Source organism: Haliaeetus leucocephalus, unplaced genomic scaffold, assembly GCF_000737465.1.
Source record: "Haliaeetus leucocephalus isolate CR32 unplaced genomic scaffold, Haliaeetus_leucocephalus-4.0 Scaffold168, whole genome shotgun sequence".
NCBI lineage: Eukaryota > Metazoa > Chordata > Aves > Accipitriformes > Accipitridae > Haliaeetus > Haliaeetus leucocephalus.
The window spans coordinates 1,617,569-1,633,963 of record NW_010972604.1 but is presented as its reverse complement, the minus strand read 5'-3'; the positions used below and the strand labels follow the sequence as shown (position 1 = coordinate 1,633,963).

The 16,395-nt window shown below is 42.1% G+C and overlaps 1 protein-coding gene across 7 annotated transcripts in view; it reads right to left on the bottom strand.

Moving 5' to 3' along the window:
* Window positions 1-1,167: 1,167 nt before the first annotated feature.
* FAM21C (family with sequence similarity 21, member C) overlaps window positions 1,168-16,395 on the bottom strand; it is a 40,041-nt gene continuing 24,813 nt past the window's right edge. For 5 of the 7 annotated variants that reach the window (XM_010563503.1, XM_010563504.1, XM_010563507.1 and 2 more), the window contains 8 exons: window positions 14,180-14,307; window positions 13,866-13,962; window positions 12,655-12,774; window positions 10,947-11,009; window positions 10,051-10,263; window positions 7,100-7,711; window positions 6,330-6,504; window positions 2,663-3,145 (listed from right to left, as the gene is read on the bottom strand). In XM_010563503.1, coding sequence (XP_010561805.1) covers window positions 3,009-3,145; window positions 6,330-6,504; window positions 7,100-7,711; window positions 10,051-10,263; window positions 10,947-11,009; window positions 12,655-12,774; window positions 13,866-13,962; window positions 14,180-14,307 — 1,545 coding nt within the window. In that variant the 3' untranslated portion in view covers window positions 2,663-3,008. Of the gene's footprint in view, window positions 2,013-2,662; window positions 3,146-6,329; window positions 6,505-7,099; window positions 7,712-10,050; window positions 10,264-10,946; window positions 11,010-12,654; window positions 12,775-13,865; window positions 13,963-14,179; window positions 14,308-16,395 lie in introns of those variants that run through there. The other 2 variants (XR_774107.1, XM_010563505.1) reach the window with 2 other exon arrangements.

The window sequence follows — 16,395 nt, the reverse complement described above, 5'->3', positions numbered from 1 at the left end:
ATCAGCTCCCTATAGGGGCGGTGCTCCTGACGCCGTCCGGGGCGGGTGTCCGCCGGGCCGCGGCGCGCTGCTCTCGCTTGTTGTGGTCGTTAAGACGCGGAGCGTGCGCGGGGAAGGACCCGGATGCAACGTCCCCACCGCTAACGACGGCGGTCACGTGACAGCTGCCCGCGCGGGGAGGGCCGCGATGGCTCCTGGGACATGTAGTCTAACGGGGGCGGGGCTGACAGCGGCCCGGTGGCCTCCCGCCCACCGCACGGGGTGGCGGGGCAGGGCAAGGCCGAGGGGGGTGTGGCTCCAAGGGCTCGCCCCTGCCCTAACGTTGCGTGCGCACCGTTAGCCTTTTCTCAGGGGAAACGTGCGAAACCAGCATTTATACCTCAAACGCAACCCGAGAGGCACCCAGGGCTTCCTCATGCCTACTAGCGCAGCGCTGGGCCCAGTCAGAGCACGAGCGGGATGACGATGACTCCCAGCCTGTGCAGGCCTCCCCGGTCTCCTCAGAGGCCCCCGGGGCAGCCCCGGCCGCTGGCAGGGAGAGGAGTACTGCTCTCAGGCACCGGTACTCAAGGTCAGCACTCGACTCTTATCCTGCTTCAGTCTAAGGTGTCCAGGAGCCAGTGCTTCCATCAGAGGATCAGTCTTCTGGCAAAATACTAGAGAAAACAAGCTTAGCTGATTAGGAGGTGCTAATTACATTAACCACTTTACTTTCTCTTTAGGTTTTAAATTATGCAAGGCCTACCCTGATTCAAGCTGTTAGGTTTCAGGCCCAGTTAAAACACTCAGAACAAATACTGTGGTTTTTCACACGCACGTAGCAGGTATGTGAGCCCTCTGACAAAGAGTGCTGAGCAAGTTCTGGGTGCTGTAACACTGGGCCTCCAGCTCTGCCGTTCCCAGAAAATGCAGCCATGGGTTATCACATTTGCAAAAAAAGACACACCAAACCAAAACTCAGTTTAAAAAGCCACCGCTCAGACCCAGCCCTCCCAAAAGTGAAGTGCCTAGACCAGGATTCACAGTGTGTTACTGGGAGTTAACTGAGGACCACACATTTTCACAGGGGGAAGAGACTGTCCCCATGCCAGTTCAGAAAGACTTGGGGTAGAAGAAAGGCTCTGATCTACGTCATGGTGCAAGTTTCTGTCAAGAGCTTTTCTCTACTGAGCTTTCACATTAAAGTTTAAGAAAGGCTTTATGGCAAGAGCTTTTTCTTGTTTTACTCCAACAGCTTTTGGCCCCCAGGGTTCTTGGCTTGTGAACAACACTCTTTGCAATGCTAATAGAAGTTATTAATGTGAAGGGCCAAGAAGAAAGGAGGATGCAGAAAAGAAAGAGAAAAATTCACCATCTTTTTCCTCTTTCCCCCAGTATGTCTTTGAAGCCCTTCTAAGCACAGAAGAAAGGAGTAAAGCAGCAGTCCAAATCATGTATGAGGCATATGCAGCAGATGTAATGCCTATAAATAAAGCGCAAGTGCTCTCACTGTAGACACCCATTTGCAAATAGCTCCCACATTCTTTTCCAAGCTGCTACTCTCAGCTTAGCCCCCACTTAACATGAATCATTGCCAGGCCCACCTATGGCGCAAATCAATGTTTCTCCTTTATCCCTTCCAACCTTTCCTTCTGCTTTACCCTCATTAGCGCTAGATGCTTCAGCTGTAGTATTTACCGTGCCTGATAAAGTGAATCCAACTTGAGAAAGAAGAGACTCAAGCAGATGTCTCAGAACAAGGGCTTCAGTGAAAGTGGGAATTGCTCTCAAAGGAGTCCTCTAAGCACATACTTTAAATTCACAGAAAGAAAAACAGATAAGTAGTATATTGCTATCTAAAAACCAGCGCATCTAGTTTTAAAGTCAGAATTGCAAGCAGTCACTGGTAAAATAAGAGGAACATGTGATCCTTCTACATTTGTGCATTTGCTCTGTTTGTATGCATGCAGGAGAGCAAGTGTCTACCATTAGGCATCAAGTATGGTTAATGGCATCGGTTCCAGAAGGGCAATCTAGAAAATACAGGAAGCAAGTAGGTTAAGCCAAATGCATCGGACAGTTAAAGGGATTCCACAAAATAGCAACCTCCTGTAAACAGCCTACAATGTGTTACAGATGAGAAAGCAAAGCAGACAACAAGCCTCTGCGCACAAGTGAGTCTCTGCACTAAGGTATGCCCATAGCCTTGTTAACCTGGAAGTGACCAAGCATGCTCAGTACAGATGGACTTCTTGGAAAGTGCTATTTTCAAAACTTTGGCAAATCCAGGCAGGTGAAAAATCTCATTTAGTGGCTTACAACTTGAACGGGAGACAATGTTAGGTTTCTGTTGTTTTCATGGAGCACTAGGTGCTCATCTGTAACACACTTTCTGGCAGAGAAGTTTTAACCATTGTCATTTTTATAGACCACATTAGCTGCCAATATTAAATACCTTATCTCTATCTGGTGTCAAGTCCTGCACTAAGATTTTTTAACTGCTCGATTACATAAGAGGAGAAGCTGTACCTGATAAAAGAATCCAGCCTTACCCTAACATTAGCTCAGTAGATTGGCAGCTAACTCAGACAAGGCATGGTAGTGGTTTTGGTTGTTTTCAAGTCATGATGCAGACATCCTTAGCAAGTGGTAAAGAGGAAAGTAAGACATACAGACAGATCTGGTTTAGCAGACTCCATTTACTGTTTACCAATTATTTTCTCTATAGATCAGTTCAATAAAACAAACTATACTTTGTATAATAGATTACTTCATTGCAGGTATTGCACAGGCTATATTCATCTGGGCACCATGGAAACAAGATAGCAGGAGGTTACTGTCTTTTTTTAAAAAATAAATCATTTAGCACAATTATACCCAGCACAAGAGAATACTAACCATTTCAAATGGATACTCTCATTTAATATCAACAGCGATCTCATTTCAGCTCTACTGGATTAGAGGATCCAGAGTGTTAGTACTGGACAGGGCATAAGGAAGGCTTCCTCTCTGCAACACACTCCCCTTGGCTACTGGCCTCCAAAGGCGTTTAGCGGGTCATCAAATGTGCTCAGTGTCTTGCTTTCAGATTTTGCTTCTGAGGCTGCTTGGGAAGATCTGCTTTTGGGAGTGGGTATCTTGACTTGGCTGCTAGAGAAGATATCATCTAAAGGGGAAGGAAAAAAAAAATAGAGATTTTAATGTGAAGTGACTGCCAAACAGGAGTAACGTTGTACATAAGCGTCTACAGCACACAGCAGTGACTGCCAAGGACATTCTGTGATAAACAAATGTTTTCCTGCTGCTTGCAATTCTAGATGCATTTGTAAGGACATACGTGGCAGCTGTTAGCTGTAAGTCAAATTAAGAATATTTTTTCTTCTCAGTAGAGCAGCATAATACTTGTATTTTATAACATGTTCAAGCTCTCATAAGCATTTGAGAAGTACTAATAAATTAAATCTCCACAATAAATTCCATCATGCAAGTGCCACATCCCTCTTATCTAGAACATTAGCGTGTGAGGAACCTGAAAGGTCCAAGAGCTGTGAGGCTGTTGCCAAAGAAAATCAGAAAAGATAGTACTTGCTAGCGACTACTGTTGTGACATCCACTAGCCATACAAGTGTCTTTGATCTACAGCACAATAAGAACGCAGCATAAATCACTTGAGAACAGAGCACAGCTAAGATGCAAGGAGGCAGACAGCTACAACTGCCATCCTACTATATATTCAAAAAGTCTGTCTACAGTCCTGAATCAAGATCTCCCACCACCTTCCTCAATACAAGCATTTCCGTTACGAATAAGTAGGACCACAAAGTGGAAAATATCATGTTGCTATTAAGACAGAGTTCTCTTCTGAAGGATAACAATAGGTATAAATGAAACCCTCCAACCTGGATACCCTGTGCCAGCAGCAGAGCTCACAGACCTGCAGTTCTTGCTGTGGCTAGTGCTGGTTGTGTTTAGGACTGTGCTCATGGAAAGAGACGGAGCTGCTACCATACACACACTGAAGTGTTGCCCTGAGGTTTCCTGGGCACACACAACAGCATATCTCTTCCTATATGCTAAGGTTTTAAATTTAGGATACTCAGATTATGCAGTTGGATTATGAGGGGATAAAAAAAAAAATCAAATTACAAGACTAAGAGACATGGATCACTAGTGATTCATAAGGCCAGTGTAAGTAGCACATAACTGGTCTTGAGTCCCTATTAAGAAAACACAGGTCTTATAGAGACACTAGTCCAGAATATAAAAACTAGTATTTCAGCCTTCAACATGTCTCCTAACCTTGAGCAGAGGCCAAGTGCCTATCACAATGTGCTTGCCTTTCTCTTCTCGCTACTTCTTCCACTCCAGCACGTGTCAGCTACTGTGCTGATCATAGGGATTACATAGGAATAATCCAGGACAGCATTTCAGCACAAGAGCAGTTTAGAAAGGCAGTAAAACAGAGTAATCCCCTACTGGCATCACTCCAAAGCAAGAAGCTATCACATGGATTGGCTTCACAGCAGAGGGGAAGTACAGTGAGTGCCATAAGCAGTAGAGGTATCGCTCCCATTTTATAACAAGGCTTAAGGAATAGGATACTTTTGGCCATGGAAAACAGTATTTGTCAATGCACAAGAAAGCTCAGTCACCATTTTGCAGACAGGCAGAGGTGGCATCAAGATGTTTGTGTCATCAGCCATAAGGTCACTGAGGAGGCTAGGAGGATAAAGACCTGAGAAAGAGTTTTTCTAATACTGCCACCACAAGCCTAACACAAATGTAGTAAATAGTGACTAGAAGCTGTGGTAGGACAAAGGAAGGCAGCTTGCTTCCCCAAGCTGCACCCACTTAGTGTTTTATTTGCAGCAGAAAGGACCTCCTAAGACAACAACATACAGCCCTGATAAAATGCTACCATGATCACTTAAGCCAACCCTTAACCTGAAGTGTAGGCAAGTGCCAGTTCTACTACTGTACTGCCAGCAGTGCATCCTCACCTTCAGGCATCTTCCCTACACTCCTGTTGGTGTTCTGGAGCTCCATAGCTTTAGCCACTACAAAGCTGCATACCTATGGCTGCACTACAAAACAGTCAACACTCTAGAGGAAGATGAGTCTATCAGATACAGGGTGCTGCAGATGCTCTGGGTATCATGATCAGATGTGACATGAAACAACAAGCTCTAGCACCAGAGTATATGTCAAAAGTGGAAGTACAAACAACAGGTTCTGTTGTGGCTAATTTTCCAAGATACTTTCAAGTGGCACTCTACAACTGTTTTTTTCAGCATGAAGTCTGGATTTTTGTGCTGAAATTTGAAAGGGGTAACTGTTTGGTAATTTTTTTTCATTTGCTATAGGCTACATGCAAAAATGTAAATTATTACAATCAGGTATTTTAACAATCCAATACATATTTCAAATACCTTGCCCGCAAATGTTTAAGTCTTATTTTTAACACCAATTGAGAAGGTTTTGAAATCTCAAGACGTTTGTTCATTCTCTGGCAAGTTTTCTAACACATTTACAGACTTCAACCAGGTCATTCCATCAGGCTGGAATGCTTAACAGCAGTCCAAGCAAAACAAAGATAAGTCACATTCAATTTGAATAGTTTAGAAAGAATGGAGACTGACAAGAATCAAAGCTAGAGGAGAAGGGATTTTTTTGTCTTAGAGGAAAAGACATATAAGCAATCCCAAAGTAGAGCTATAAACATGAAGAGCCTGAGAACAAACAGACATAGTTGCAGATCAAATTACTTTCAATACCTCCACTGATAGGAAGTAAGAAAGGAGCATGCTTTGCATCATTTCACATTACTATATGCTGCTTTTTCAACAAATTATACAGGGCAAACTTTTGCTGTCAGGTGTAGTATTTGTAAATTGTTCTAGGTATACAAGGATGTAAACAAAATCTTTTGGGCTCCAAGGTAGTCAACACAATAGTGAAGATGGGGTGGGAAGAGATGCTAATTTCTTCATATTGGTGATTCATCTGAAAGTACAATACAAAAAGCTGTGCAAATGGCAACAGAGACTGTATCTCATGTCAACATGAGATCTCCAGACGAGAAATTTTCTAATTCCCACAGGTGAGAAAATCCCTACAGGAATTAAACTATTCCTTCTCTTGGAAGAATTTTATACACTCTCCTAAATCATTTAAATGCCATGCTAGTTCTACAAATCTAGGAAGTTCTCATCCAAGGTTAAAATCCAAAGATGACCAGAGATTTCAGAGCAGTTGAAAAGTTGAAAGAAAGCAAAGGGTTCTAAAACATCTCCGAGGAATGCAACTCAGGACAATATTATGCGATTAGCAGCCAGATGGTAAACACTTACCCATATCATCATCAAATATGGATTTTTGTTCCACCTTTTTCTTGGTCTTCTTTTCTTTTGGTTTTATGGTGAGATCCGCAAAAATATCAATGTTATCATCAAACAGGTTAGTCTCTGGCATTTTCTCTTTTGCTTTGTTCATTGGTTTAACTGCCTCAGTAGCAAATATATCATCCTTGGACCAAAGCATAGAGAGATCATCAATACACAACACATTCAAGAGAATAGTAAAATTATCTGTACACAGCAGATGAGATGTTTAGAAGACTGACAGCCTTGGACTTCTCAAACCTGAGGAGTTTGCATCCCTTCTCCCCATGGAGGACTCAGCAGAAGCACCTTAGTGTGGGACTGTGCACAGGTCAAGTAAAGCACACAGAGGCTGCCCAGCCTGCCAACTTTATTCCTTTTAAAAAAGAGTTACTTGAGCTGCTGTGCGTTGAACAGACAGCTAACAGATAAGAACCAAATACTTTATTACTCTGAAAAAGGTCATAAGCATAGGTATGTTGTCACAGCAGCACATTCCGTGACATGCTTGCTCTGTGTTAAGGCTGCACCTTTTAATCCACTCTTGCCAATAAGGGGGTGAACAGCCAAGGAAAGGGTTTCTATTGCTCAGAAGCAGAGCATGATTGACAGTTTACTTCACTACCTATCCTGCACACGCCACCCTACTCAGCAGCCTCCATTAAGCCTGTGTCTAAGTAGAGGGGTCTGCATAAGGCCCTGGGAATCACAAAGGCCAAGGTGGCAGGCTCAACCATTACCTCAAAGATATCTTGGGCAGTAGGGTCAACAGCTTGCCAGACAGCAGATTTCAACTCCTTTCTTCCAGTTTTCTGACAGGTGAAAAGAGAGTCTTCCTCTTCCTCCAAAAAAGGTATAGGGCTGCTTTTTGTTGAAGATTTTTGCTGTACAGGCTGGAAGAGATCATTGCTGTCCTGAACACTGAGAACAGACTGATCAGGCTTCTTCTCCCTGCCCTTGATGGGTTTCTTAGCCACACCGTCTAGCATTCCCTCCTTTAAGTTTGATTGTGCACCTGGTCTGGATGTTGACCTTTTTGCAAGCAGCTCTTCTGATTCAAACAGATCATTCCCTTGGTCTGTGGATTCTGAAGGAAGGAGTTTGTTTGTCCCAGCAGACAAAACACTGCCATGAGCCGGTAGTGACAAGCCAGAAAGCAAGCCATCTTCCTTGGACTCTGCTTCAGTAGCAAGAGGCTCCCTTATGTTCACTACTGCTGACATCTGTTTTGGTAGAGAGAATTGTGTTTCTTTAGCAGTGTCCACCTCCTCACTCTCTTCAGACTCTTGGGCAGCTAGACGGCGGGCCATTCTGCTAGGAGGTCTTCGTTTTCCTGTAACCTTGATTCTGGTCTGCAAGAAAGGAATAAAAGCAGAGCAGGGTTATACAGAAGGAAAAAAAACCCCACACTTCACAGAAGACAAGTTAGGATTCCTGTTATGTTTCCTTGTAGCACTTTGTCCATCTTCACAACACTTCAATTAAATGCATTACCCATTTCGTACTAGCACACTAAAACTGAATTAACTACAAGTTCTCCTCAGAGCTCTGGTTTAAGTAACTTAAACAGCTACATGTACATTTAAACAAATGCTCAGTTGGGAGTCTTGAGCAAGGAATGCTGAGCAGACACAGATTTAGGTTATAGGGAGAAGCAGCAGGAACCATTCATCATCAGCTCAGCATCATCCATTCTCCCCATTTTTCAGAAAGGGGAAAGATGGACAAGCAGGACATTCAAGCCTGGAGTAGTTTGCAACAAGGTTCAGAAAAATAACCCAGGACTCTTGATTTGCTGCCCTATGGTCATTCCACAGCAGGTGGAATTGTGGTACAAAAGCAACAGCACGTGCAAGTAGAGAGTCACAACACAGGTCAGCAAGCCACTCTAGCCCTTTGGCTTTAGGTAATACCTTAGTCAGTCTGACATCTTGCTAATCCAGGGGCTTCTGCAGTGTGCTTAGTCTGTCCAAGCCATGACTAATTATATTTTCCATTTAATTTCATTTTATGCATAGCCCACTGCAGTGCATGCCTCTGCTTCTTTTAAAGAAGCCCCCCTGCAAGTTTTCATCATAGCCTCTACCATATCCCACATGGACAGGAGTATTCACACAGGTAAGAAACAGATCAGTGCAACCTCCTCTTCCCTGTTGTTAATTGTTCTGTTGGAGTAGAAGGAAAATCTGGATGGATATACTGCAACACAGGTTAAAGGAACCATGTGCTTTTGTCAGGATCATTGTAGAAGCAGATCTGCCTTCAGAGTGTGGGGCTGTACTGATCAGAGCATGGCTGAAAACCAGGAAGATTATGATGGAAGGGAGATGCACTTGGAAAAAAACCCAAAAAACCTGATCCCTGCTCCATGCACTGTTCTTTGAAAGGACAGCCAGAATACTGGGTAGGTTGCTTTGTTCCAGCCTTTGGTAAAAAGTGCATTTGGCTGCATATATTTACAGCTTAAACTCAAACTTGAAAGGTTCAAGAAGCAATGACATGCCAAAATTAAAACATGTAACCTGAGCCACAAAAAACATTCACTATATAGAGATGCCTCTTCTCAGCTTAATTCTGTAAACAAACATGCATCATCACTATGCTAAAATGAACATTCAAGGTTGACCATATGCAGCTACAGGAGCTCTATTTATTCTTTTGCAAGCCTATCTATTTAAAAGTGTTATGATAGAGGGGTTTGTCTGTTGTGCAGGACATGCTGCTATTGGAAACAACTATGCCTACATGATAATGCATTAGTCTGATGTACAAGCTTCAAACCCATTTGACACTAAGGGGTCATGTCAGCCATTGTGGTGACAGCTCCTGCATCTTCCCAAGTCATTTCTACTGCTCATCTAGTAATGAACAGCCCCAGCAGTGTTAAGGAAAAAAAGAATCAAAGTTAAGAACCTAAGTTATCTTATTCATATTGCTGCTCTCAGGAAACCCAAGAGATTTATAAAGTTATAAGCACACAGACCAAATCTTAACTACTTGGTTCAAGCTTTATCTTTTTTTTTTTAAAGAATCACTAAATCTTTAATTAGAATATGCCTTTCGCAGTCCATAAAGTAAAAGGTATGAATAAAAACCACATGAGTCAGGAGGCAGAGATCTGCCATGTCAAAAGCTGTAACCCTTTTTTTGTTTTGGTTTTGTGTGGGTTTTTTCTTTAAAAACAAAGTTTTTGTGTGAAAAAGAATTGGGACTGACAGTTCAGGACAACATGACATTTTTATCCACAGAGGAGGTAAAGGTCAACCTACAGCAGTGATGTGTTCTTGGTATCTTGCCACAGTAGCTGTCCATAACATATTTTGTATGTTATATAGAGAGATGCCTTTTTTATGGTTTTCTGGATGGTGTCTCCTGGGACAGGACAAGATGTTATGCTAAAATACCTTTAACCTATAGGGAAAACCACTGTATTTGGGGAACGTACACATGTAGCTTAAAAAGGCACAGAATTAGGCATATGCATAAGACCCTTACAGAGCTAAGAATGTAGGAGGCTTGACTTTCTCTTCAGTGGTCCACAGAAGTGACAGGAGATTAGATTTCCACACCTCCATTTAGATTCAGATAGACCACACTGTTAGCAGCACTTGCATACCAAAACAAAAATTCCTGCATGAGGACAGACTGTGTTTTTAATCCCCCTTTATATCTTCCTAAATACCAAGGTTACCTTATTGGCACTGTGCAAGGTATCCGCTTGCATAGGCTGATCAAAGCTTACACCTAGTTCTTCATTGTTTCCTGCAGCAGAGAAGGCTTCACTGTTTTGTACATCCTTGGGCTCATGCAATGGAGTGTCCAGAACTGGTAAGGGGGACTTTATACTAGAGACCTTAGGCATTGCACCAGGCAGTAAGGCTGCAGGGTTAATAGCTAAGTTAGCCTACAAAACAGAAAACAAAAACACACACACAAAAAGAGATCATGTTAATACTGCTCAAGAACAAGCATGGCTCCAGAGAAGCAGCAAGAATAGTGTATGTAGGCATTCAAGTTCTACAAGTGCCTGGCCTTTCGCACACCTATGCAATTCTGTGTCTCCCACATCCTCTGTCTCACTAAGTCTGCGGAGCGCTCAACACTATTATTCTATATAAAAGCTTCAGGAACAGCATGGCCATGTCAGACCAAACATCTATGTAGCTCAGTATCCTGTCTGAGGATAACAATGGTTCTGACATTAAGATGACACTGTGATATAGACAGTTATTAGTCATTTCATGGCAGAAGAGGGACATAACCAAAATCCCAAACCCCTAAGAGTCTCTGAACATACCTAAATAGTGCTGAGAAGAATAGCAGGTCAAAGAGGAGCCCACCCTCTGCCCCCCAAATAGAGTAAATAGTGCTGCTCAGAGTCAGGTCTGAAATGGGAGGGGGAAGTAATATTAAACATGCAATACAGAAAAAGTAATAGGAAAATACGCCATCTGAAAAAAAAAAAATTGCAAGAGTAAGGTAAGAAGTAGAAAGATTTTGTTTCAGGGGAAGCCATCAGTGAGGCAAGGAAGATTTTTTTTTTTTTTTTTTTTTTTTGAAAGTCAAAATGCCAGTAAAGTTAATTACTTGTAGCTCTCCAATCCGAGATGAGGGCTCTTTGGTTTTAATGGGAACAGGACCTGTAGATTTCTGCACAAAATTACACTGGATTAAACAAGTGGACAAGCTGTTATCAACCAGACTGTAGTTTGCATTTTAATACATCTATACAAAGCAGCTCACTGCTTACCAATTTCTTCTGAAGATACCTTGTTATCATCACATTCTACCGCCAGAACTACAGTCACTCAATTTTCAGCTTCAATTCCCCACATGCCATAGCCCCATCTTCATTATCACATTTCATTCCACCTTCCTTCTACCCATTATTATATTTTGCCATAGTAACTCAACAACTACCATCTTCTCAGGTCACACACACCACCAGTCAAATCACACTGTGACAGCTACCCTCCCTCCTTGCTTATTCCCTCCCTTAAGACTCTCTGAAGCCATGTTGCCAGATCATTATGTAACTAACTTTTCTCTTTGTGACTGGCTATAATAGGGCCATGAATTTCAGTGAAGCCCACATGGACGCTGAGGGGGCTACAGAATTGTACCCTCTTAGCCTGCAAGGAAAAAAGCTTCAGAGAAGTGAGTGCTCCTCTATAGAAAGCAGGCCATCAGTGCCAGAAATAAGACTAACCTAATAGAGCAAGAGCAGCTGTTTGGTCTGAAGACTTGCATCAACTCTAGGGCTCAGGGATGAACCAAATCAGCTAAGGTGCTCTTCCCAGAGCTTGCTCTCCACAAGTTTGTAGTCTACATGGTTCTCTGAGCTAGGCTCTGCTGCTGTTGGTGTGGCTGGGCAGTCAGAGCTCCTTCAGCCAGGCTGAAGGAACTGAGGGGTTTGCAAGGGTTAGGACACTGGTTTGGGCATCTTGATAGCATGACAGAGGAATCCTAGTGTCTGAGGAGATTGTTCCTCACTTAAATGCATGTGATGTTCAGCTGAACCTCAGACAGGCTGAGATCATTCCTGTACCACACTGTCAGTAGCTAAAAAAAAAAAAAAAAAAAAAAGGGGGGGGGGGAAGACGAGCCTGGTGCTACACTTCAAGGAATACTTCACCATAAGGAAAGACAGGCTAATTACTAGCCCTACAGACGTGCTCTATGTTCTTCAGCCCAGGGGAGAAAAAACAACACCCAACTCCCACAATGAAAAGCTAATCTCCTACAGATGGAAATCCAACAAGCAGCTCTGGTGAGGCACAAGCCTGAATTCAGATCCAGACTGCCTGTCTCAGAGACCCTTGGTTCTACAAGATTACGGACAGGAGTAGGAGTCTTGTTTGCTCATCAAAGTCTCCATGATAAGATTCCCAACAGCCACAGATTTGTGCTGCATGCCCCGATCACCTTTCTGAGAAAGCCTACCCTATACTTTAAAGATCACATTCACTCCAGTAGACACTGGCACTTCAGAGTAGAATGAATAACAACCCATTTTCAATCCAACAGGGCCCGAGGTGTACTTCTTCACTGCCTTGTACTTTGCCTTTGTAAGTGTGTGGGCAATGAATAAAACACTGTACCAATACCATTTAAACTTCTTGCTAGTAACAGTGCACCTGCTAATAAGCAGAGACAAGTTTGGCCATGCATTGCCACTTTGCAGCCAGTGAATCCAGGCATTAGTTTTGATCTTTTCAAGAGACTTATTTAAAACAAAATGATACATCCCCTTTTTCTCTGCATGCTGTTCAAGGCACAAGATTTAAGTACTTGCCTCTGTAGTTACTGCCTTCAGAGCTTCATCTTGTTTGGCACGTAAAGCATTTTGTAGAAAGTTACTGCTCTCCAAGGAAGGGCCAGTACTGGCCTTAAGTGTTTTCTTCTCAGCTATTTTCTGAAAGCATTAATAACACAAGTCAACATGAATGGGGTTAAAAGCATAGTCTGTAGATTAAAAAACAAACAAACAAACAAAAAAGCGCAAAGCTTTTTAAAATCTTGCTTCTATCTGAAAAGAAAACTAGCCACATCTTTTGACTCTGCAATGCATAGCAGCCATTGCCTTTTGGCTGTGCAATGCCAAGGGCCTTCCACTCCTCCATTCCTTTAGCCTACCTCAACCTTTGCTGTCTATGCTAATGATAAATAATGAGAGTTTCAATAAACTTCCAAATGCATACGTATTTCCTCATGCACAGGACAGCAGGGAAAACAAAAGCACAAAGCTAGCTAAGGAACACTGCTATTTTTATGTTTTCAAGCAAACAGGCTCCATATATAGCTGCCAAGCAGCTAATTACTTAAGACCACCCCTTCCACAGTCCTCAGAGAAACTGTTTCCAGGAACTATTGCCAGTTTTCTAGCCTAACTTCCAGCTATAGACATGACAACATGAAAATAGACTAAAGTAAAAGTTGGCTTCAATTTAATTAAGCTAAATACATTTAGAGTAACAGTTTAGAATGCACATTAGGACTTTGACCTCAGACCACCTGTAATGCAGTCTAGTTCATTACTGCAGCTGCTTAAAACAACCCTCTAAAAACAACCCAGTGATCACAAGGATTTTAATACTGCATTCAATACCTTAAATCAAACCAACCTGCAGAGACTTTAATTACATAAGTCATAGAGCAAGACTCAGCAGTCATGCATGAACTACAGGGAAGTCATATTAGTAAGTTAATAAAACAATACAAACTCTACTACTCTGATTTCTGCTCAGGTGTGTTCTCTTACACCTCAGCCAGTCCCAGTGGTGCACAAAAAGAAAAAGAATCCAATCCTCTCATCCCAGTTTTGGGAGACCTAATGCATCTGTTTGTTCCCTGTGTCTTCAAGGTCACAATGGCCATTTCTATTCTCTCAAAAAGATCTGAGAAGTCACTTAATTTCTTGTGGGAATACGTATTGAAAAAAATCCCTTCCATACACTTCTTCCCAACGTCTTTCATGTAAGCCATTTACAGCAAAGGAACAGATACCGGAATGTTTGTTTTAGCAGTACTGAAGAGATCATCCTCATCATCATCCCCAAAAAGGCCTCCTCCAGATGATGGCTTCAGGATACGGTTTGCAGACGAAAGAGAGAAAGGATAAAGAAAAGATGCATCACAGATCAAAAGCACATCTCCTTCGGCCCATGATGCTTGAACTGATATTAGCACTTGGTCCTCCCTGGAAATCAGTGACTTCTAAGCTGTGTTCAAACAAGGAACACCAGTAGGCTGCACAGTTCAAAGACTTCTTCAAAGACTGTTTTGAAATAGCAGGTTCAGAGAAGGACTTTGAACTCACCATCGACTTCTTGGGGCTGGCAAAGAGGTCGACGTCTGGATCATTGTCCTTCTGAAGTTTGTGACTGAAGAGGAGCTCTTCGTCTTGAAAGACTCCAGTGCTTTTGGGCTGAGTACTTTTCTCAGAAGCCTGGAATGAGAGAAGAAAGGTCCACACAGTGAGAAACGCCCTCCTTAAGGAGGTTATTTGCCTAGTGATAAGACAGATTACAATTCACCTGAGGCTACACTATGACCCTGGTAACAAAAATACAATTTTAACTGCAAGTTATATATTTTTCTTTGACCAAATTTGCAAAACTGACAATGTAAATATTTGTATTCACAGTTCAATTTGATGAGAAGACATTAACCAAAATGCATCTGTGTCTGCTGACCTGAGATCCAGCTGCTACTATTTACCTGTAAAGCTTCCTTAGAAGGAAGGGGAAAGAAAAGAAAAAAAAAAATTCAGTATGTTATCATGAGTGTACAGTAAGGTTTCTATTTCAGGAAGATAAGCCTTTTATGCCTTGAATTTTTCAGCTGAGGCTGCAGGACAGAGAAGTGAGAGAAAGAGAATCTGGTTAATTATCTTCCTAAGCTACATTTTTAAAGAAGAATAAAATAAAATGAAATAAACCACCAAAGTTGAAGGCCTGTAAAGCTATTATTGTTGCTAGATTCCCTGTTCTCCTCCTGTTGAAGCAAACACACCTCCACAATGAAGAACAGAACACATTGTCTGCCTTTGCCAAGAACTTGTATTTTCAAATTTGCCGGTGGGGGGACGGTTGACAGTCAGACATATCACCTTATCAGCCCTCCACTATCTGGCAAACCAACCAATATCAGCTGCTTGAACACCAAAACCAATGCCTTTCTATGATCATGGTCACTGTATGCACCGAGGTCTGACTTTCAAAAGGCAAAGGACCCACTGAATGTCTAGGTAAAGGCCAGTATCCATATTTCACCACCCAGCTGTCTCTTTAGCACCTACACAAATGAAAGGATGTCTCTTAAGAGCATGACTGAATGTCCAGTAGCATAACATCAGACTTCAAATCCAAGCAGCAGGTGCAGTAGTCATAATAAAGCCCGATTCTCCCCTTTCCAGTCCAGGTATCCAGGAGTCCCAAAGGGCTGCCTACTAAAGCTAGTTTCCAGTATGCCATTTTTGGTCCATACACCCTGTCCTATGATTTTTATTACTGCTCCATTCTCAGCCTCTCTGTGCACCAGCTTTAACTTTATATCAAAAGCCAGGTCACATTTTTAGAGCACTGGAACTGCTGTTCATGCTCAGATACATGAAAACCTAATGCACATCTCAAAGTATCCATACATGAAACTCCTATTACACTGAGATAAGCAAGGAAAATAGTAGCACCTTTCAGATTTGCCTACCAAAAAGATTAAGTTCCTAAATTACCTATTCTGATTTTTGCATGAATATGCATTTTAGCACCTTAATCACTTCATGACTGTTATATGCTGACAGCCGAGTACTTTGAAGGAAAGATTTGAAAGGATTTGTATCTTCCTAAATTCATAGGACAGATTTTGCTTCTTGCAACCATCTTGCAATGTGCCCCCCCCCCAAAAAAAAACCCCAGACACAGCATACATTCACAACAAGTAAATAAGCACTCAAGCTTACAATCCATTTTTACTTAAAAGCAGCTATAAACAAGGATTTTTCTCAAAGAGCCATCTATTTCATTCAGCTCCAGGGACTTCTGAATAAAGTGTGTTTAGCATTTAGGGTTGACAACTTACTTTACATGGTCACACTAAGATGATGAAACCTTGTAGTATACTGTAGTATACGGTATGTACTTTTTGACATGACTTCAAGTTTACAGAAAAAAATTTGGTACACCTGCATCAAGTAGAAACAAGAACATTGCCATGGATTCAGGATATAGCTGCTGAAGATTCAAAATCTACGTCTTGATGGTATACACTATATCAGGAAAGCCAGACAGCAAGAATATGGCAATTGGAGGCTTTGTAAAAAAGTGAACACACATACTTGAAAAACAGAAGTAAGCATAGAATTAAGATGATTCTTGCTGAAGCTAAGCCTGCAGGCATATATCCACCAAGCAAATTGCAACAATATAAAGAATATAAAGGGATAAACCACAAGGCTTCAAATTCCACGTCCTTCTACTTCCTAGTACCTCTGACCTTGAGGGGTGACTGGGCAAACAGTTCTGTACAGCAGACATCA